This window comes from Arthrobotrys flagrans (assembly GCF_004000055.1).
Source record: "Arthrobotrys flagrans strain CBS H-5679 chromosome Unknown unitig_0, whole genome shotgun sequence".
Classification (NCBI taxonomy): Eukaryota; Fungi; Ascomycota; class Orbiliomycetes; order Orbiliales; family Orbiliaceae; genus Arthrobotrys; species Arthrobotrys flagrans.
The window spans coordinates 5,771,707-5,793,015 of record NW_027137550.1 but is presented as its reverse complement, the minus strand read 5'-3'; the positions used below and the strand labels follow the sequence as shown (position 1 = coordinate 5,793,015).

At 45.7% G+C, this 21,309-nt stretch overlaps 7 protein-coding genes and 1 further gene across 7 annotated transcripts; 5 read left to right on the top strand and 3 right to left on the bottom strand.

Moving 5' to 3' along the window:
• Window positions 1-108: 108 nt before the first annotated feature.
• On the bottom strand, window positions 109-2,222 carry DFL_004705 (uncharacterized protein; the record flags this gene model as incomplete). Its single annotated transcript, XM_067633845.1, has 5 exons — window positions 109-153; window positions 246-521; window positions 597-940; window positions 1,022-1,777; window positions 1,874-2,222. 5 exons carry the CDS (start codon window positions 2,220-2,222, stop codon window positions 109-111), a joined length of 1,770 nt encoding a protein of 589 aa, XP_067491973.1.
• Window positions 2,223-3,281: 1,059 nt separating this feature from the next.
• On the top strand, window positions 3,282-5,869 carry DFL_004704 (uncharacterized protein; the record flags this gene model as incomplete). The annotated part of the gene is made up of 7 exons (XM_067633844.1): window positions 3,282-3,601; window positions 3,669-3,909; window positions 3,986-4,045; window positions 4,099-4,386; window positions 4,455-4,698; window positions 4,761-4,983; window positions 5,077-5,869. 7 exons carry the CDS (start codon window positions 3,282-3,284, stop codon window positions 5,867-5,869), a joined length of 2,169 nt encoding a protein of 722 aa, XP_067491972.1.
• Window positions 5,870-7,847: 1,978 nt separating this feature from the next.
• DFL_004703 (uncharacterized protein) lies at window positions 7,848-9,316 on the top strand (the record flags this gene model as incomplete). The annotated part of the gene is made up of 3 exons (XM_067633843.1): window positions 7,848-8,093; window positions 8,274-8,564; window positions 8,636-9,316. 3 exons carry the CDS (start codon window positions 7,848-7,850, stop codon window positions 9,314-9,316), a joined length of 1,218 nt encoding a protein of 405 aa, XP_067491971.1.
• Window positions 9,317-9,388: 72 nt separating this feature from the next.
• DFL_004702 (uncharacterized protein) lies at window positions 9,389-10,728 on the bottom strand (the record flags this gene model as incomplete). The annotated part of the gene is made up of 6 exons (XM_067633842.1): window positions 9,389-9,392; window positions 9,458-9,486; window positions 9,613-9,823; window positions 9,882-10,211; window positions 10,279-10,512; window positions 10,586-10,728. 6 exons carry the CDS (start codon window positions 10,726-10,728, stop codon window positions 9,389-9,391), a joined length of 951 nt encoding a protein of 316 aa, XP_067491970.1.
• Window positions 10,729-11,311: 583 nt separating this feature from the next.
• DFL_004701 (uncharacterized protein) lies at window positions 11,312-12,736 on the top strand (the record flags this gene model as incomplete). Its single annotated transcript, XM_067633841.1, has 3 exons — window positions 11,312-12,479; window positions 12,557-12,633; window positions 12,701-12,736. 3 exons carry the CDS (start codon window positions 11,312-11,314, stop codon window positions 12,734-12,736), a joined length of 1,281 nt encoding a protein of 426 aa, XP_067491969.1.
• A 2,114-nt stretch (window positions 12,737-14,850) lies between these two features.
• DFL_004700 (uncharacterized protein) lies at window positions 14,851-16,083 on the top strand (the record flags this gene model as incomplete). Its single annotated transcript, XM_067633840.1, has 1 exon — window positions 14,851-16,083. One exon carries the CDS (start codon window positions 14,851-14,853, stop codon window positions 16,081-16,083), a length of 1,233 nt encoding a protein of 410 aa, XP_067491968.1.
• A 1,067-nt stretch (window positions 16,084-17,150) lies between these two features.
• On the bottom strand, window positions 17,151-18,383 carry DFL_004699.
• Window positions 18,384-19,339: 956 nt separating this feature from the next.
• DFL_004698 (uncharacterized protein) lies at window positions 19,340-20,895 on the top strand (the record flags this gene model as incomplete). Its single annotated transcript, XM_067633837.1, has 3 exons — window positions 19,340-19,390; window positions 19,463-20,805; window positions 20,874-20,895. 3 exons carry the CDS (start codon window positions 19,340-19,342, stop codon window positions 20,893-20,895), a joined length of 1,416 nt encoding a protein of 471 aa, XP_067491967.1.
• Window positions 20,896-21,309: the final 414 nt, after the last annotated feature.

Here is a 21,309-nt window from a genome sequence, read left to right as displayed (position 1 = left end):
TCTCAGAGTGCCGCTCAAGTACCAAACGCTAGCTAAAATTTCTGTGCCAGTCATATATACTAGGTAACAACAGATGATATCGAAAACAGACATTCCCAAGCCAGCTTATTATTTAGTTTGTTGGCCAAGAGCTGCGAGGAAGACTTGAAGTAACTAAATTTTAAATACCTATTAGCCCATCCATTCGACCTTATATCACTGATATCTCTAAGCCCCGGCCACACTTTGGGTCAGGTTTGACTTACCTTCTTTGCATATTCTTTGTCTCCCTGAGCCTCACCAATCATAGCAGCTCGCTGCATAATAGCCGTGTTATCGTCCAATCTATCCTGATTACAATATACCCATTCTCTTAAGCCTTTGTTCCTTTTAAGCCCAGATATGAAAGCGCGGGCGTCTTTATCACTGCCAACTCTGGAGATAATAAAAATGACAGCTGCTTCACCGTAACCCGCCACCTCTCTGGATTCTTTGCATCTGATAACGGCTTCTTTGAAAGCATCAACATGTTCTCCGAACGGCTAGAGGTTTGTCAGTATAATCATGGAACTTTAAGCATAGTGGATGTCTGTTAAGGGCTCTCCATTTGAACTTACTTGTCCGTCCGTTATCACCACTACAATCAAAGGCTTCTCAAATGTACCATTGCGCATCTTATCTATTACCATTGGTTGAATGATTTTTTGGTCGAGCCTCGTCCCCAACAGCGTCCTACCACCCCAATCGTCCTCCACTTCGCTAAACCGGTCATGAATGTAGTCCCTACTTTTCATATTGTCCCAGCCAATCGAGTCTTCTTCATAGTTCAAAAAGCGAACCGATATTCCAGATGGCTCGATAACAGTTGCAATCTCGGAAATTCTCCCTAGGGTGTCTTTCATAGGAGTTATACGGTCTTCTCCTTCCTCGTTACAGTCTTCCATCATCGACCAGCTGTCATCTAGTGCCCCAGAATTAGTTGTTAGATACTTCAAGAACTATGGGCCGTCGTGTGAAAATAATAATTCTAAGATTTACATACCGCATAAGATCGCAAAATCGTACAAAGCAAGTTTCGTAAGCTTCTTTGCGTCTTCCGGAGTTATGTCATACTTTTTCATTATCTCTTTCGCCTTTTGAGCTGCATTTCGCATCGTTTCCTTAAAGTTAGGACTATTGGGGTCCAGGAGCCCTTTGAAGTTTCGCCGAATGAAATCCTCGGCGTATGCTGCATACTCCTGCTCTAGTTCTTCTGGAGGCGGGAGATGGTGTGTTATCTCGGGTTCCTGAGCTCCATTATTGCCGTAGACTGAAGATCCGCTACTTGTCACGGAGCTCTTTGATGATTTACCATCGTGTGAAAACACAGACTCTACCTTTGTGCTCATTGTATCATTGCGTGGCAATATATTAGGGGGGGTCTGCGGGTCTGCATTTGCAACGGGCCTCGAAGAGCTCCCAGTGGTTGGAGATACATGTTGGTTCGCTGGAGCCGAAGGGTCGATTTGACTCGTGGGACCTGCAGCCCGATTATTTACGGGAAGAGAGGGAATCAATGTACCGTCAGATGGAGGAGATACATGCTGATTTGTGGGATCCGAAGCATTAGTCTGACTCTTGGAGCCTGTGTCCGGATCATTTCCTTGATTAGAGGGGGTGGATATATCCCCAGGAGTATGGGCCGCCGATTGGCCCGCAGGGGCTGAATACCCCTGTTGGCCAGTAGAACCCGGAGGCACCGGTTTCTGATCCCCAGAGGCAGCAGGAGCAGGCGGAATTGGATGTGTACTCGGAGCGGCTAGCGCAAAAGTTAGTCCTTTAAACTCAGACTAGAATCTTTCGATAATATTATATCTGCGTATATGGTGCAAAGCTTTAAAGCTGTTTTTCTTACCTGGTGAGCCGGCAGCGGGCCCAGGGTTGGTATTTTTCTGCTTCTGCCTCTCCTTAACAATTTCCTTCTCTTCCTTTTCAACAATAGTAACCGCCTGCTCGAAAGTTTTCTGGAAATCTCCTTCAACTTTTCTTGTCAGTTTATCGGCCAATCTTTCTATCATTTCCTTGTATTCCTCCTCAGACTCGGCGCTTTTGTACAAATTCCGCAACTTTTTAAGATCTTTCTTATTATAATTGGCGACATGTGATTTGATAAACCCCTGGAAGTCTGTAACCTTCAGGGCCTGTGCAAAGTCGTCCTCAAGGTTTTCTTGACTCTTTGTTCTTTTTATTCTATGCTCAGGCATTTTGATAGATTTTTCAGGTTAGGAAAGATGTCGTGAAAAGGCCTTGGTGTACTCAATTGTAAATTGACATGCAGTTGGGCATAAAAGTGATAAGTAATGGAGCCGCAGCGCCATATACGCCTCGTGTTGTATTCAAATATTCGGAATATCTGATTAAACATTGTGGGATAATGAAGCCCATATATTATATATCCCACCACGCAATATTCGATGCTAGAGTTACACCAAGACATCGGCACTCCATCATTTTGAGTGTTTCAAGGATCTATCCCTCCAAAGAATCATGCAGTAGGATAATTCCGGACAATAACAGCGAATCCTAGAGGGCAGCCCGCAGTCCAACGAAAATTAGTTGCAAAATACAACACAGCAGGGTATTCCCCTCCATTACAGCGGGGTATTGTCAGGCCTCATTAGAATACCAAAGTACTACTAGTTCCAGCTAAATGACGTGGACGATGCATAAAATGCCGTAAACCGTTTGGCAGGGACATGGAGGCATTTGACGTGGTCGGACATTGCATCATGCATGCACTTAAGCAGGTGCATGCAGCAAAACGCCAGTAAGGATTCAATAGTTTGTTGTCTCGAAGTTAAAAAAGTCCCGCGCTGAGACTGTGTCACCCCACCATACCTCAGAGTTCTATCCCGTCGAGGATATCCTGAAGGATCATGAGAATAAACACAAACGTGCAGCTTAGCAGTTTTCTGCAAGGACAACGAACAAAATTTAGAGCCAATGCAGTGTCCAAGAAAAGACATTCCATTCGGTATCCCCGCGACATCAATCTAATCTTGAAGATTTGGCGTGACGGCACGAACAGATGCAAGAAGACAGATGGATATTTAAGAATATCAAAATTCGAAGTGGGATAAAATCCCATCATCAATATCTCCTCTGGCTTTAGACGCCGCCCAGTACAAACTATATATAATTATATAAGTAGAGATGAAACGCTAAGGCCGACTGTATATCGGGCGACAGACTACCACAGCTAATTGCTATTTTCCTCTTTCAATTTTCCTCTTTCAGTTATCTATACTAAACCCTCAACTATCATGGCTTCCCAGAAGAATCGAGGCACTTATCGGGCAGTCGGCCTAGATAAAAATACAACAAAGGAAGAGTTCGAAAGTGTGTTGATCGGATACCTAACTGCAGCAGAAAAAGATACCATGAGTATCAGCAAGTTGTGCCTTGCACCATATCCGGTTGACCATGGTCGAACTCAGACAGCAATATTTAAATTCAAAGGGGGTAACCCAGAATTCTTGAAGAAGAAACATATAAAAGACAAAAGAGGGGCGATAATTGAGATAGACTCAGATTTCTGGGGTCTTACACAACTGTACCATACAGAAGGAGAAATTCGAATGGAGTAAGTGACAGTGGTTCACAAAGCCATAGTATAATCAATCACTTACATTTGAATACGATGTGAATAGCATCGTTGCCCTTACCGGACTAAATGCCCACGCATACGGATCGTGGAGTAGTGCAACTGATGATGACTCAAACCCTATGTGGCTCCAGGACTACCTATCTACAGAGTATGGCTTAGGGCCACACTGCCGAAGTATGATATATGGTTATAACGCTAAAACGGCAGCCAATGCTTCACATGATACCAATGACTATGTCAAAGGTTTTCTCCAGGAGCTCAGAAAGGCCCGCAAGGAACCTAAGGTATATTTCCGGATATATAAGCTCTTACCCCAAATTTGACGATACGAATGAGAGTTGATGCTAAAGTAAATCATAGGAGAAGAAAAGACCACTAGTACTGCTGGGCCATAGTTACGGGGGTCTTATAATTGCACATGTGGGTAACTACATTGTTTTCCAGATAAATATACCTTACTAACTTGTATTCAGGCCTTCACCAGGGCATCATGGGACAATAAATACAGATCAATCTACCATTCAATCATTCGAATCATGTGTTTCGGTGTCCCATATCGAGGTATCAACCTCGAAGACGTCGAACAACAGGTCAACTCGAATCCAAAAAGGTTCAGCCAAGGTATCGGGCTGTTAAAAATCATAGCCTATGAAGCGGGCAGAATTACCGCAAATACAGAATATTTCCGCCATTTGTTGAAACGAACAAAAACCCGACTGGTGACTTTCTATGAGACCGTCCATACTAAGAAAGTTGAACAGGTATTCTCACGATCCAACTGTTGTTCTATTGAACTCTCCAGTCTTGAAAAGTACTAAACCCCCCATAGGTAAAGAAAGATGGTCATGTTGTCGAAGGCGAATTTGCTCGGTGTGGAGAGTACACAATAGTAGTATCCAAAGATTCAGCCGTCCTCGGGCTAGGCGAGGACCTCGAGGAAGACTACGATACCGATGGCGATCACTCTACCATAGTGAAATTCACAAGCCGGAATAATCGCACTTATACCACAGTTACTGACACGCTACGTTCTCTCCTTGACATTGGTGAAAAAGAAGTAAATAAGAGAATAAGTTGCGTCTCTTAATGTTTTAAAACCATATACTTAAATAAATACTGACCGAAGCCGACATAGTTGCGGACCAAAAAGAGGATAAACGACAGGACGAAATCGCGGACGCGATTGGATCAATATCTCAGAATCCAGAAGAAGTAAAATATATGTGCAGTCAGATGCTTCGGGTCGCTGCCGATGCTGATTTACATGGGCTCGTGAAAAAGCTTTTGAAAAAAGGAGCTGACCCCAATTTGCAAGCCCATGATCCTCGATATAAAAAATGCCGAGAGGATAGTCGTTGGTCAGTATCCTTGCGAAAGCTGAAGACTTGATTTTATCAATGAAGCTGTTGTGATTTTTTTTCTTTTCGTCTTTTTACTAATGCATGTTACAGGCTTTTTGATAGTGCTTATGCCCCAGAAACCGAAGAAGGAGCTGTAAAAGCGGCGAAGTACCAAAACGCAGTAGCAGAGATCCTTGAAAGCGACGTGACAGCCCTTGCTCTTGCTACAAAACGTGGTAACACCGGGATTGTTAAATTGCTTCTAAAATCCGGTGCCAAACCTAATCTTCCGTGCTCCTTCTATCTAGAAGGCAGAACTCCACTTCACGAAGCTAGTAGGCAAAGTCAGTCTGATATAGTCAAATATCTTCTCAAATATGGCGCGAACCCGAATGCGAAAACCGGGCTCTATGAAACAACTCCCCTTCATGAAGTGGCCCATTATGGAGGCTTTGTCGCATCAAGGCTTATAGACCGCGGGGCCGACGTCAATGCAAAGAAACTACACACTGGAGATACTCCTCTTCATATCGCAGCCCGGCGAGGCCATACAGGTACTGTATACGAGCTTCAAAGATATAAAGCCGACGTTGCCGCCCGAAATACCGCTGGATCAACTCCACTTCACGGAGCTGCCGAAGACGGACGTGTCGCCGTTGTTCTAACTCTATTAGCAGAAACCAGGAATAGAGATATCGTGGACATCCAGAACAAAGAAGGTGAGACGGCACTTCATAAGGCTATAGAGTCTGAGGAGCTGGAAATCGTTAGGATGCTACTAGATAAGGGTGCAAACAGAGAGATCTTGACGAACGATGATCTCACAGCCTTTGATCTTGCTGCAGAAATTGGAAATGATGAAATAGAGAACTTACTCAAAAGATATCACGCTGTAAGATGTTGAATTGCTTTGTATCTATGGGTTCAACCACAAACTATTACTTTAACCCCGAGTAGTTTCTGAGAAGTGGGCGCGGTATCCGTTCGATGCTCGCATGAAACTTGGCAACAGGATGATGCGCACATGTAAAAGACGATATTTTTCATTGCCTCGACTATTAATAGTTCATATTCATGTCTCTAGAAGAAGGATGCACTAGGTTGGCCAGCTAGACTACCTGGTAGGCCGTGAGCTGAGGGTTTTATAGGACGGCAAATCCGCCTTAGGCCCTTTATAACTATAAGACGTCCTAACATTTGAAAACGATCTGAAAAAAACCTTCTAACTCCGTACTAGATAGTTTAGATAGCCAAAACGGATCCTACGTCTGCAGCTTTTTCATAGGCCGGAAATTGCGATATAGATACACCCGTGACCCTCCTAAGAAAGGAAATAGGTTAATGCCTGAATCAAAAAACACTGCTACTTCAATATTCCTCGTTTTGTTTAACGCTCTATCTTGCTCTAGATCTAGGTATGTTATGTTTTCAAGCATGCAACTCTGGAATATCAAGTGAGCTGCCGAATATATATTTGAAGAACTCTTCATTCCTGTCTAGAAGCTGTAATCGATACAAGCAAGGCTGAAATGTCAAGAATAATTCTTAAGTCAGCCTTACTCCATGATCCAGTTCATTTTGATATATGAACTGTTGGAGCCGAGAGGTATATTACTTGAGGCCTCCCGCATTATAGCTCTTTCCGAATATATCGAATACCATGTCTAGGGTCTAGCTCGAGACCTGAGGCTGCAACATCCCGCTTGACACATCGATGCATCGCCAAACGAGGAACTCCACAGCCCATGTACCTTTTTTTAACGCCCTAGTCTATACCTCAGCTCTCCATCTAAAAGCCTCCCCTCCCGGCATTGTCAAGCAAAACTTTGAAAATATGTATGCACATAACCTGGAAATCTAACAAGTGCAGACGTTAATCCCGACAAATGTGTTGCTTACCACATGCCGCATGCCGCTTCAAACTTCTCCTCTCGAGAGAGGGACCGGCGAGCCCGGCATTGAATGCTTGTTCACCTTCTGGCACATCTTGGGCTCGCGACCTTCGAGAACCATTAGATCAGCGTCAATCTATAAATGCATATATCGATGCCTCGCCGTTTAACCGTCGACGTTATTAACTTCCGAATTTTAAGGTCATAGCTTCTTATTCACGATCGAAAGTCTCAACTACTACACTGCATGCAAGTATGTCACTTTTGATCGGTGAGACAGCAGGTATAATTTCCGGACTGCGCAATACCAAGTAGTTAGTCACTCGCCAGTAAAATACGAGATTTCAACAAGGAACCGCCCAGACAAGCTCCAGGCTTGAGAGTCAGAGTACCAGGCCTTCTCGCGTCCAAGGGCTCTTATTGGTGTGATATCAGTCCAAAGTGGAGCCTCAATACGCCAATGCAAGGGACCTAGACCCCGGCCTGTAATGGGAAATTGAGTGTGCCCACACACTCGTATCGTGGAAGGTCTACCGTGCATCGTGGCGACTCCCTTTTTAACCAAATTGCCTATTGTACATGCAGCACCGACAAATTCAGCAGAGAATGACTCCGCGCCCCCTATGATGTGTCGCTAGCTTGGTGGCAGAAAGGAGAGCCTCCATAACTTAAAAAGCGAGACTTATATAATGGCGCCCGCCGCGATCTTTTTCCTGAGTTAAAACCACGATACTTCGGTGTTGACATTCCTTACCTTTTTCTTTTTCCGTTGTTTCCTGGAAGTGGAATTCTTTTGATCGTAGAGGGGTAGTTTCATCTTTCTATTGATCAAGTGGCCCACGCCGTCCATTCTTTACCGCAGCCCTATTTGCGACCTTACCAACCACAGTCACTCCTTACTTCGTGCTTTTGTTCGCTGTTGATTTCGAAAGAGCGATACCCAAACGTCATCTATAAATATATAAAAAAATCTCTCGGAAAAAAGAAAAAATGTTGTTCAAATACATCGCCTCCCTTGCCGTCCTGGCATCTTCCGCTGTCGCACAGACCAACTACACAGGCGGGTACAATCCAACCTTCAAGAACATGACCGCTGTCTACTGGGGTCAAAACGCCGGCGCCGGTGTTGACCCAAACAAGCAATACGACCTGCTCACGACATGCAATAACACCGACATCGATGTTGTGATTATCAGCTTTGTGACCAAGTTCAAGGGAAAAGCGGGGCTCCCAATTGTAAGACACTCTCTAATCCATATGCATATCCTTGTCTTTTCGTAGCTATTGCGCATCGGCTTCTTCGCGTCTGCATGCGCATGCATAGAATGACACTTTTTCGCGTTTGGGGAATCGATCTGCTTGTTTCCATATCGCTGGGTGCGAAATCGCTAACTCGGATTGGTAATGTCTTTGTAGCTCAACCTGTCAAACCAATGCGGCAACGTTTTCGATTACGCTGAAAACCCGAATAATAAGACGGATATCTTGAACTGTCCTGATATTGGAGAAATGATCACTCAATGCCAGGGACTCGGCAAGAAGGTTCTTTTGTCGTTGGGCGGATCGACTTATAATAATGCAGCATGGAAAAGTGTTGCTGAGGCCCGTGATACTGGAAACACTCTTTGGGCTATGTTCGGCCCTCTTAGTACCCCTCCGTACAAATATCGACCGTTCGGTAATGCGATTGTTGATGGATTCGATTTGGTAAGTTCAAAAGCGCTGAATTGTAATATTCCATACTTCGTGACAAAGCTTTCTAATAATCTTACGTATAGGACTTTGAATATGTCGCCAACCAACCTTTCACCGACACCTTCGCTACTCATATGAAAGCCAAATATGCCCTTGACAAGAAGCGCACATACCTCCTCACCGCTGCCCCACAGTGCCCTAGCCCCGACGGTGCCCTCGATGCCGCCCTCACCAAAGTCGAATTCGATGCCATTTTTGTCCAGTTTTATAACAACCCATGCCAGACCTCGACTTGGGCCAAGGATAAATCCCAAATGAAGAACACCTCCTTCAACTTCCAGTTGTGGGAGAACTGGGCACGAACTTCCAGCGCCAACAAGAACATCAAGATCTTCATCGGTTTCCTCGGTGGCGGTGTCCCTGGCACTACCGGGTACGTCAGCAAGAATATCGCCCAAGCGATCGTTGCCGATTCCTTCAAGTTCAAGAGCTTCGCCGGTGTTATGTTTTGGGATGCATCTATCCTTGGTATCAATACTGGAATCTTGCCAGCTGTCAGAGATGTTCTGACTGGTAAGGTTGTTCTCACGAAGCGTGAGATTGAGGAGCGTGAGATTGAGGAGCGTGAAATCAAGGTCCCTGTTGGAGGTGCTTCTACTTATGCCGCTGAAGACTATGTGGAGGTCAAGGCCCCAGCTGAGGCTATTCGCAGTTTCAGAAGAAGACATGTCCACCATCGTCGTGTGGGCTTGTTGTCCAACTAGGCATAAAAAGAGGTTGAAGAGAAGTTTTATGAACTTTTTTTTGTATATAGGTTTTGTTTGGGCAAAGCTATTCTAGCTATATTTTTAATCAAAAATTAATATAATGCATTTACCTCACAAAAGTAGTTTGCAGAAACTTACCTAAATACGGTGATACCAACTCTATGCGTCTTTTAAGCTCATTATAATGTCGACCGAGGTCGGGACTCGTCCACTTTGCTCTTTGCAAGCGAGATAGCCGGTGTTACCCAAATGCCACAGCTGCATTTCATTCCATGCCAAGCATAAGAACCGACTTTGGAGCTACACTTGGGGCACTCGAGTTTGCCTTCCATCTCCCCCTTCTCGAGCTCCGGCTTCATCCACACAACGGGGTCGAGAAAATGGTGTTGGCAATTAGTTTTGTTTATGCCAACGGCGTTTAGGATACGATCGCGGGAGCTGGAAGCTACTGGTGGACTAGCAGCACAATGGTCTACAAACGATTTCGAAAGTGCCAGGGTACGTCTGCATAGTCAAAGTTAGTTCTGTGATACATGAGAAGGGATACTTCTCAGCCACATACCTGCATTTCCTACACTTCAATACCATATCTGACCCTTCTTTGGCTTCATCTTCTCCATAATGATTGATAGTTGGAGCTTTATGTGCTAAACGGCTTATCTCGACTTCTCTTCTATAAAGATATCGCTGGTACGCAGGCACGTCGTCAAGATTTCGCATAGCCTCATCGAGGTTCTCGGAATAGATGTCGAGTTGCTTTCTAAACGCAAGGTTTGGGCAGACGATTGGTCGCGAAGTTCTGAGAATTTCTATGGCTGTCTCTGCTGGAATACGCTTTTTATAGATCAGATATGCTGAACAGATTGTTGCAGATCGGGATATGCCCATCGCACTATGCAACGTGGTAACGTTAGTCGTTAAAGAAGTCATCAGGGGAGCCATAATTTGGAGGCTCATACCAATGCACTAAGACACTTCCACCTTCTTGTATGGCTTTATCGATAAATGCGTTCGACGTTTGGAAATATTCAATTAGATTCTCATCATCGTCATCGTCAACTTCGATGTGTAAATGTTTTCCGGTTGTTGCATATTGCTCGACAAGGGTCTTATCCAGCCGGCCTCTGAGAACGGATACAATATGGGTAATATTCGCAGCTTCCAGTAGATCTGTACGCCGCAACATGAACATGCTACTGTCCGTTAGCTACACAAACTCCTACATGTAAAAATTAAAACTTGAAATTGGAAAAACTTGACACTAACCCGCTGATATACAGCCGAGTATCAGCTATTCTATCCATGCCTCCGTTCTTTTCACGAAAACTTCGAATCTTTTCAAGGACGTCGCCGGCAGATGCTGCTGTTTTGAGCTCGAGAAATTTGAGGTTTGCGGGGTTGAGGGTCATTGTGATCGAAGTGAAGGGACCCGTCTGGGGTGAGATTCTGTGTCAATGCAGTGTTGGCTGTTGCCAGCCGAGGTTTAGCCGGCCTAACCCTTGGCTAGCGCCGTTCTTGGGACCCTTGAGGTCGCCCGCGGGCTTTGGAGTGCTAAATGCTTCAAAAGTAGATGTTCTGGAGGCCCGGTATCGATATATGTGTCGGTGTAGATGTACCGGTTTTCATGTCCTCACGGCTTAATACAACGTGGAGAGGACATTAACGCCAAGCCATATTCGAGAAACTTGACTTTCAGATTGACTACAAAGTTTTGTAGACTTTGCGCCTTACCCTACCGATGCCAAGACATGGAAATCTGGTTATCGGGTTACAGCATAAGATCCTGCGCATGCTTGCAGAACATCGCTGTTTCAATCAATCAATTCCAGTTAATTACCTAACTGCCGACGTCGCTACGAGGCGTTTAAGGCTAGTCCTCGATATCGCGTCCTGGTATGCGAAACTTCAACCATCGCGAAGAATGTAGTATCATTCTATTCAGCTTGACAAACATCAACTACAGGTCTAAGCCCAGACACGCGCCTAGGCGCAATGTCATCTACGGGGATTACGGCTCCTGATCTCGAGCCGTCGACATCCATGATCACGTCAAGTCCTGGCATTGAGGCTTCCGAAGCTCAAAGAATATCATCTCAAGGGTCTAGAGTCTCGCGCCAGTACTCCGGTCTTGCAGAAGTAGACGCGCCACCTCCAATCCAAGATGAGACGGAAAACAATCTTCCGCATCGACGTTCGTTTCTTGAAGATGAACGAGTAGAGGAGAACGCAGAAGCTGCAGCTCAGGTGCCAACGCCTCTCACGAGAAAGGAGAAAATCGATCTTATCACTACAATCTGCTGGCTCATTTTCTTCTCGATATGGGGTGCACTTTCACGTATCGGTCTATCAGCTTTAACGACCTATCCGGGTTCTCCCATTGCCGGTGTGATCTGGGCTAATTTCGCTGGGTGTTTTGTTATGGGATTCATGACCGAGGAAATCCGATTCTTCACTGGTCCACCGGCGCCGAATGGTCATCCGAATGGCAATGGAGGGGAATTAAAACAGACCACGGAGGGAAATCACTGGAGCAATGATAAAAAAGGTATTCCTTTGTATATCGGGATCACAACGGGGTTCTGCGGGTCTCTCACAAGTTTCTCGACCTGGATGCGGGATTCTTTCTGGGCAATGTCGAACACTCATCCGGCGCATCCAAGATACAGGGGGTATAACGTCGAGGCTCTGCTGGCACAGATAATTGCAACAGTCGCTTTGTCCGTTGGCGGTTTGAAATCCGGTGCTCATTTCGCACTGTTTCTTCGACCGTTTATACCAACGATGCCAACTAGTTTCAGGCCACACCTGGACATATTCGGGATGATTCTTGGCCCTGCTTGTTGGATTGGTGTCATTATGATGGCAATATTTATTCCAAAGTGGAGAGGGATTGTACTTTTTTCGGGGGTATTCGCGCCTCTGGGGACCCTTCTGAGGTTCCTGGCGTCAAAAAAGCTAAATCCCTTATTACCATCATTTCCTTTGGGAACTTTCAGCGTAAATGTCAGCGGGTCAATGATCGATGCAGTTTTTATTCTCCTGCAAAGTTATAGCGGTGTTAGTTTTGTTGGTTGTGAGATATTGCAAGGACTGGAGGATGGGTTTTGCGGATGTTTGACAACCGTTAGCACGTGGGTTGTGGAAGTTACAACGTTGAGGCGTATGTTAATCATCCTGACGTTTCCTGCTGATATCACGTTGGTAATTGTTTTGCTAACCGCGACGTTGGTTTGACAGGTGGTCCCGCATATAGGTATGGGGTGGCGAGTGTTCTATGCGGATTTGCCTCGTTTGTGGTAATATTGGGGACATATGTGAGTTGCTCCTTTCTAAGCATTATGCGATAAACACCAAGAGTTCTGACTAACAACGTTATACCAGACCTGGGATCATGGGTTAGATCCGAGGAAATGCTAAATTCTAGAATATAATGTTATTTTTTCTTTGGATAAAATGAGACATCCCGAATATAGATTTCTCGTGTCGCCACTGAGAACTACCTAAAAAAAAGTGAGGCTCAAATAAACTATTGATAGTTTGGTAGTAGTAGATGTTATAATCTCCATGTTATCGCGGAAGTCCGAAAATAAAGTTAATCAAGACACAATGATGTCACGATGTATGGTTTATTCTCCGGGGGGGCATTCTAGAAATAAATCTGATCCCGCGGGATCGGTCGCTTGTGGGTAGACAATACGACCCCAGCCCGGATTCTTAATTCTTAGAGTTCACTCGCGAGTGTACCGATTGGACCGCCAACAGCTGGCATAAAAAAGGTTCAAGTTATTTTTGGGTATCGACGACGGTTGGCTCAATTAAGCTCCGCTCAAAGAACTCAACTGCGGCTGTGCACCACGCCGTGGCAAGCCATAGTTGTACGGCACGGGCATAACCCATCATCTTGGATTGTTACATCGATATCTCGCTTGCCATGGATTTCGCACGACTTTCGGGCGACTCCTATTCGAGGCATTTTGTCCCTGCCGAATTAACCGATTAACGAGCAAGCAAGCAAGCAAGCAAAGCGGTAGCTAAGAGGGGGCGGGGAGATTGTGATCTTCCCAAGAATTTCATGATCAGTTCAGGTAAAAAGTTTCCTTGCACGTTTTTCTTGGTGTGTAGCATCCGTAATCTTCGGTTCTGCACCATTGTCTCATGCCCCCGGGGGCTTTCCCTTTTCGAAAGGGAAAGAAGTTCGTGGGGAAATTTTCGAAAAATAGAGAACTTCTAGAATTGCGTCGGGTTTGATATTACAAGACATGTTCACAGGTTGTTCGTAGCTCACGTAGCAAGGCCAAACCACGAAGCGGCCGAACCACCTTCCAAGACGAAAGGAGATCATGCGGGGTCTAACTTTTAGACCCCATGAACGCAGTTTCAGTTGCCCGTTTTCTTCGCGTTGATCCGATTCTCGGGTTTCCAACCAGAACCCTTTTTTTCACACTTTCCCCTGCGACTTTGTGACGGTTGTGTTCTGGGCGAATGCAGCCTTAGGCTTTCTCGCAGCAAGGGTTGCTTTCGGCCCAGAGTTTGGTTACATCGGTGTCGAAAGAAGCAGGGGCTGTGAAAGGAACACCGTTGGAAGACAGCATTAAGGGGTGCAGCTAGTATTTGCCAACACTCTTGGGTCGGCCAAAAGCGTAGACTTTCGAGCGAATCAAGATGAGGACTCTCACTTTAACATCGGAGGAAGAGATTCAGGGGCGTTTATGGGTGAGAGCCTTGTCCTAGTCCGTCGAGTACACGGTACTATATCAGATGTCGACAATGGGCATTCAGTACACAGCATGGGGCATACGCACCAGTCTGACAGCAGTTGATAGTCAAGAATTTAGTGGAAAAATTAGTACAGATTGCAAAAGAGACACAATCTGATGGCGTAGGGATGCATAACAAACCTAAACTAACTGCCCAAAAAAGAAAAGATGGATCAAGAAAAAGAAAAAGGTGAGGTTGCGAGGGCTAGTGTGGTGAAGCCGCGCAGTCAAGTGCGGTTGTGTCTGGTGTTTCTCGTCTCTGACAGGTCGGGGACTCCACTCCACTGGCCACCCCACGGCCACCATGTCTTTCGTTCATCCCTTTTTCCCGTAGACCGCTTAAACCTATATTAAAAGAGTATCGCCAGTTGCTTCCTGCATCTTTTCTCCCAGCCTTTGTTTAGCCCTTACTTACATACCAGTAAACGTCACATCTGTTTGCTGTTTTATACACCTTTCTATAAACCAGCCATCTTTTCTAGTCTCTCGTTAAATCACGGACATTTTCATCCACTAACTCAACCTTCTTTTTTTACCTTCTTCTCCAGTGTATTTGTTTACTATTTGTCTTAGCTGTCGTAGCTTCCATTCGTTGGTGTATATTTTTATACTTGATACATTGAAATTGCAAGATATCTCGAACAACCTCCAACAACCTCAAACAACACCAAATAGAGTAATTTCGAACATCTCTGGATTAGATATTCGACCTTCGTCATTACAATCACAAACAATCATTACAACCACTCGATCACGACTCTTCAAATCTTCATCATGAAGCTCACATCCGCTATCCTCTTCGCCTCTGCGGCCCTTCCTGCAGCTCTTGCTCAAACCTGGACCGATTGTAATCCTCTCAAGAAGGAGTGTCCATGCAATCCAGGTCTTGGAAAGACATACTCCTTCGACTTCACCAAGGGTGAAGGTTCCGACCTTTTCCCACCAGACAAGTACTTCCCAGTCAGGTATGAGAAGGACGGTATCCATCTTCCTGTCAAGAAGAAGGGTGACGCTCCAACCATCATCTCTACCAAGTACGTCCTTGGAGGTCGTCTCGACTGCACCTTGAAGATTGCTCCAGGAAAGGGTATCGTCAGCTCTTTGGTCTTCCAATCTGCTGATTTGGACGAAATCGACTACGAATGGATCGGCAGCAAGCCTCTCGAGGCTCAATCTAACTACTTCGGCAAGGGTAATACTGAGACCTACAACCGTGGTGCCATCCATCCCGTCAAGGACACCGTCAACAACTTTGTCAAGTTCTCTATCGACTGGACACAGGAGAAGATCACCTGGTACATCGATGATGTCGTTGTCAGAACCTTGACTCCAGCCGACTCCGCCGCTCTTTATAACAGCGATAACTACTACCCACAAACTCCAATGCAGATCAAGATTGGTGCCTGGGCCGCTGGTGACCCGTCTAACGCTGACGGTGTCATTGAATGGTCCGACGGTCCAATTGACTACTCCAAGGCTCCATTCGACATGGTTATTCAATCCCTCACCATCACTGACTACTCCAAGGGTGCTACTGAATACTGCTACGGAGACCGCAGCGGTTCTTGGGGCTCCATCAAGATCTCCACCGATCCTTCCAAGGGACAGACCCCCTCTGAGGAGACCACCACCTCTGCTAAGCCATCTAAGACCACTGAGCCAGAAGAGAAGACCACCAGCGCTGCTCCTAAGACCACTCTCACCACTTCCAAGGCTGACAAGGAAACCACCACCAGTGAGAAGGAAGAGAATACAACCTCCACAAAGCCAAAGAACACCTCCACCGTCGAAATCGCTCCGGCAATCACTCAGGGTCTCCCAGACTCCATTGGAGGAATGGACGGTCCTCAGAACAAGGGTGTTTCATCCACCGCCACTGCCACTGCCGACGCTCAAGCCGCTGAGACTAGCGCTCCAACCGACAACATTCCAAGCTCCGCTTCGAGCATTAAGAACGCTGGCTTGAGCCTTGTCGTCGCTGCCGTCTTCGCTGCACTTGTATTATAAATGTAACGATACAAAAGTAAAAAAACAAAACTAACAATCTTGTACCGGAGAGGTGATGGGGTTATTTTCTCGTATGTAAATCTAGCTTTCATTTGTAATAACGGTGCATGTGGGGCATTCATTGCATAGCATGGCTAGCTTTTTTTTTTTATCACTTCTTGAGGCGGTAGAGAGACGGTGTTTTAATCATTCTTCATGTTATTCGAGCGTTTTCCTGCCTGGTTTTTTTCGATATCCCATTTGTTTCCTTTACTCTGCATTAGAGATAATATTATACCTATTATATTTTCTCATATTGGCGTCTTCATATCGTTATTATGTGATATCGTAGTTAGAACTACCAGCGTCTATGATATTGTGCTTTAGATCATGTTAACCCGCACAACGTGGCACAGGACGTATTCGCGAGCTGCCAGACCAATGCAACTCTAACGTCTTCGGTAAACGTATGCGTAGAAGCTAATTCTGCACGGTGGCTTTCACCCTTGTCTTTGATTCGTCACACATCGAGCTGAGGTATCTTCCAGCTTGTCCGTGCCCTATCATCCTGCATGACCACGGCTAGTTGTTCCGAAGGCTGAGGCTTTATATGAATGCTTAACCATTTTAAATTTTAATTGTTATTCTTATCGAGAGAGATTAACATGACGAAATCGATATGGGTAACTAACGAAGCATTCTGGTTCGCAAAAAAGGCAATTAAGAAATTTGCAAAGGTTTAAATAAAGAAAAAAGGTTAAAACAAAAATAGTAAATACACCAACTTATAATTATATGAAAACATATGCGCATTGGAACGATAGTAATGTGGTAGAACAAAGAAGCCACGGAAAGGTAATCAAAGGAAGCAGAACTCCAAATTTACAAGCACTGGATGCCGGCTATAGATCCGCCCCAGTATTACCATGAGACATCCTGTACGAATGAATTGGAATCAGTTGAATCAAATTCGAAAGTCAAGGCTGAACCGTCTTTGTTGGTTTCTTCGCATCGGACCCCAGCGCGGAATGACCGGTAGCTGGGAAGACTTGACCCTTCGGTTCCTTCCTTAGAACCTGCCCTTCATCCTAAGTAGAAAACCCCAAACCCCGGTTATCGCTTGAAACATCACGCTTCGAGTTCTTTCCATATCCTAAAAATGCCGCATCAGCAGAGCTATATTGGGACCCGTAACTCTCCAAGCTAGCTTCTGAACCTGGACCTTCTAGATAATATGGTTCTTTAGTCCCGGGGACAAGATACCGACGGTTTCCAGAAGCTGATGTTTTGTAGGGTGGAGCTCCAGGGTAACCGTTTCGCAAGGCGATTTGGCCATCCAAGTCGGAACCAGTATCCTCAATTATGAAATTGGGGTCGAGGTCGAACGGTGAGAACTGAAATTCCCTACGATCGCCGTGGCGGTATCTATACCCTCTGTTACGATCTTTTATACCAATGGGTATTTCGTCGAGAGTGTCTTGGATTTCGGCATCTGTGATTGCCAGGGGAAGGTGGGATGGTTGTGTAAGAGTCGCGGTGCAAAAGCATCCTAAATACCGTAGATAGTCTAGATCAGCTAGAGAGCTATGGTCATAGATTTACGAAGACTATCTTATAATTGGTCTCGGTGTCAGAATCTAACACACCGATCAAACAATTGAACCAAAAAGTTATAGCCACCCACCTGCAGCGGTCGCACATATCTCAGCTACCAGCTGTTCCGAACACCGCCGTTGGTGATGTATATGGGGCCGAGGGACCGGGTCGGGGACAATGACACCTTGAAACGTACAAAGGCAATTCCTGCATCTATCTTGATACGCCATTACGGCGGACGCTTGCCTTGCAAAACCATTGAGTGAGCGCCATCTTGGCCATTGACTGGCGGGGAGATAAACATTGTTGCTATGTGGTCTGAGTCTTAGCACATCCGCCGCGGCTTGACACTGGACTCTAAGGCCTTCGTTAGTAAAGAAGTCATATACGGTCAATGGAGGGTGGTCGTCGGGGCCGTAAGGGTGTTCGTCGTCTGGTATGTCACTGCCATCGTCACCATCGTCGTCACTGTCATCGTCGCTAGGGGTATTTGCCCGCGGACCTAATTCGACTTTTACTGGGGTCGCCGTGATGTTTATTCTGTCCGAGGGAGGCAGAAGGTCTTGTGCGAGAATAAACTTATTGGCAGTAGTAGCAGCCAATGCTGTTTCGTTCTTGTCAAGGGCTAGGGGTGATCCCAAGACAAGGGTAATTGACAATAAAAGTAACACGATGTAAAGAAATAGTGGCCAAGTTCGGTCGGTTGTGGTATTACTGAACCGCATTTTGGCGAGTTTTAGAGATTAATGTTACAGGTATAGATAATTAAGTTGGCGGGATATAGGGCGGGGTGTCACTGTGTGTCAATGTGAATATTCAAGCAAGGGTGACGGGTCATCTCCTAGGTATTAATATATTAGTACAGGGTGTAGCGCCCTAGCTAGTCTTACAGGCTACTCTCATTCCTACAAGTGGTCTCGTATACAAGACTCCATTATACAACAATTTGTTAGTTCTAGAATACATGATATTGTCTCCTGTATAGTGGATAGGATGTTGGGGGCACTTCTTTTTACATGTTTTGCAATATGCAGATGAGGGGCGCTACGACCGAAATCCTGGGCCAGATATCGATTACAGCCGATAGGATTCATTTATACGATACCTGTTAGCTAGGCCAATCGATATCAAGGTAAGGTGATGCTGTGGAAGACTTATTTGTCGTTTCCAACCAACATATTGTGATACCGATGCACAGGGGACCCCGTCTACTATAGCCAGCACAGCTGTAGTGAAAAAAGTAGTATCGTGTGCTCTACAAGCCTTGTTCGAACAGCTGCTCATGAAGTCCATCTATGCTCATTCGTGACAAGGACCGCTAGTAAATTTGCTAGACTTTGACTAACATCTGCATTTTCAACCGAAGGATTGCGATAGTAGATTTGTCTCGTATACCGGACAATAGTAAATGCGTTCTGGTTCCCTGCGTTGGTCCAACACTACAATCTGTGTTGACTGTTGTTGGATTTCTGAAGCCGGGTTTACCGCGCCCGGTTTCCAGATTTAGACCGTCCATCCCACCCAGCCATCTGACGACGGCCTCATCGTCATCACCACCGACTTGCTCCACATCACAGCTTGATATTCATCATCACTTCGGAACCCCATACAATACTCGAAGCCGATACAAAGTCTCAAGAAGCCTCTGAATATCTAGGAAACAGGCTACAATCTATTCACCATGGGGGCCCTTCTGTCGCTACCCTTAATGGCTGTCCCCAGCATGGGCTCCGTATGTCTCCGCCGACCGCTCTTTTCTCTAACCCAACCAACCTACTAACATCAACGTTTTGGATACCTGTAGATTATAACCGTTGGAGCGTCCTGCTGCGGCGCGGCGACATGTTCTGCCATCTTCAACTCCTGCGGCAAATGTCACAGCTCGACTGCCACCCGTATTGTCTACGCCTTAATCCTCGCCATCAACTCGATTTTCAGTTGGATAATGCTCACGCCATGGATAATTAAGAAGCTACAAAAGTTAACGCTGGATTACATGACTATCAAGTGTCTCGGAGAGGACTGTTATGGGTTCGTGGCTGTACACCGGTTTAATTTCGCGTTGGGACTGTTCCATTTTGCGCTCGGGTTGATGCTGCTTGGTGTCCGGTCCACCAAGAACGGCAGGGCGTCGATACAAAACGGATTCTGGGGACCGAAGATACTGGCTTGGCTTGGACTTATCGTTCTCACGTTCTTTATCCCGGAAGAGTTTTTCATTTTCTGGGGTAACAAGGTCGCATTTCTAGGAGCAGCGCTCTTTCTTTTCCTCGGACTTATTCTCCTCGTCGATCTGGCGCACACATGGGCTGAGACTTGTTTGAGAAAGGTGGATGAGACGGATAGCAACGTATGGAGGTTTATACTTGTTGGGTCTACGTTGGGGATGTTCATCGTTTCGTTGGTACTTACCATCATCATGTACGTCTTCTTCGGGAAGGGCGATTGCAGTATGAACATCTCGGCTATTACGATCAACATGCTTCTAGCAATTGTTGTCAGTGCGATGTCGATCCATCCGGCGGTTCAAGAGGCGAATTCGCAGGCTGGTCTTGCGCAAAGCGCTATGGTCGCGGTCTACTGCACGTATCTGACAATGTCTGCTGTGGCCATGGAACCGGATGACAAACATTGCAATCCATGGATTCGGGCCAGGGGTACCAGGACAGCCAGTATCGTTATTGGTGCGTTACTTACACTCCTCACCATTGCGTATACCACTACGAGAGCTGCAACCCAGGGTTTTGCCATGGGCAGTGCTGGACCAAGTGGCTACACTGCTCTTGGAGACGACGAACATGGTCTTGTTACTCAGGAGCCATCGAGACATGCCATGAGACAAGAGGTTTTGAAGAGAGCAGTCGCAGAAGGAGCTTTGCCGGCTAGTGCCTTGGACGAGGACAGTGACGACGAGGCAGAAGATGCAGTCGATGATGAGAAGGGACGAGTGCAGTACAATTATACACTGTTCCATTTCATCTTCCTGTTGGCAACGGCTTGGGTTGCGACTCTGTTGACGATGAGTTTGGAGGATAAGGACGGTGATTTCACACCCGTGGGCAGGACGTACGGGGCCAGTTGGACTAAGATCATCAGTGCATGGGTCTGCTATGCATTGTACGCATGGAGTTTGATTGCTCCCGTAGTGTAAGTGGCCTTCCCAATCTATCACAAATCTAAAATTTTTGAAGGGTATGCTAACAATATGGGAATAGGCTTCCTGATCGATTCGGCTAAGCTATAGGGGTGGCCTCTTCCTTTCTTTCGCGGCATACTTTTACGGAGCTAGCGGTGGCTTTACTTTGTAGATGGTTCTGGGGTAGTTTTTGTTTTCTCTTTCAAATGTTGTTTACTCATCGTGCTCGAGGTTTGCATCTGCTAGTTATATTATTTACTTGAGTCTCTTTGACGGGATATAATTCCACCCTACACCATCGCACCTACTTAAACGTACCTAGGTAGTTGACATATTTCTGAATAACTTTGCTTTATTTGTTGCATTTTATCTCTCGTATTAGTTCATGATCCCCTCGTATTAATATTTGTGGATGAGAAGGAATATATTTCTAATAACCCTGTGTACCCATGCACGAACTCGAGCCTACATAGTCTCCGTACGTTTGGTATATCAGTCTAGAATATAGCTTACGA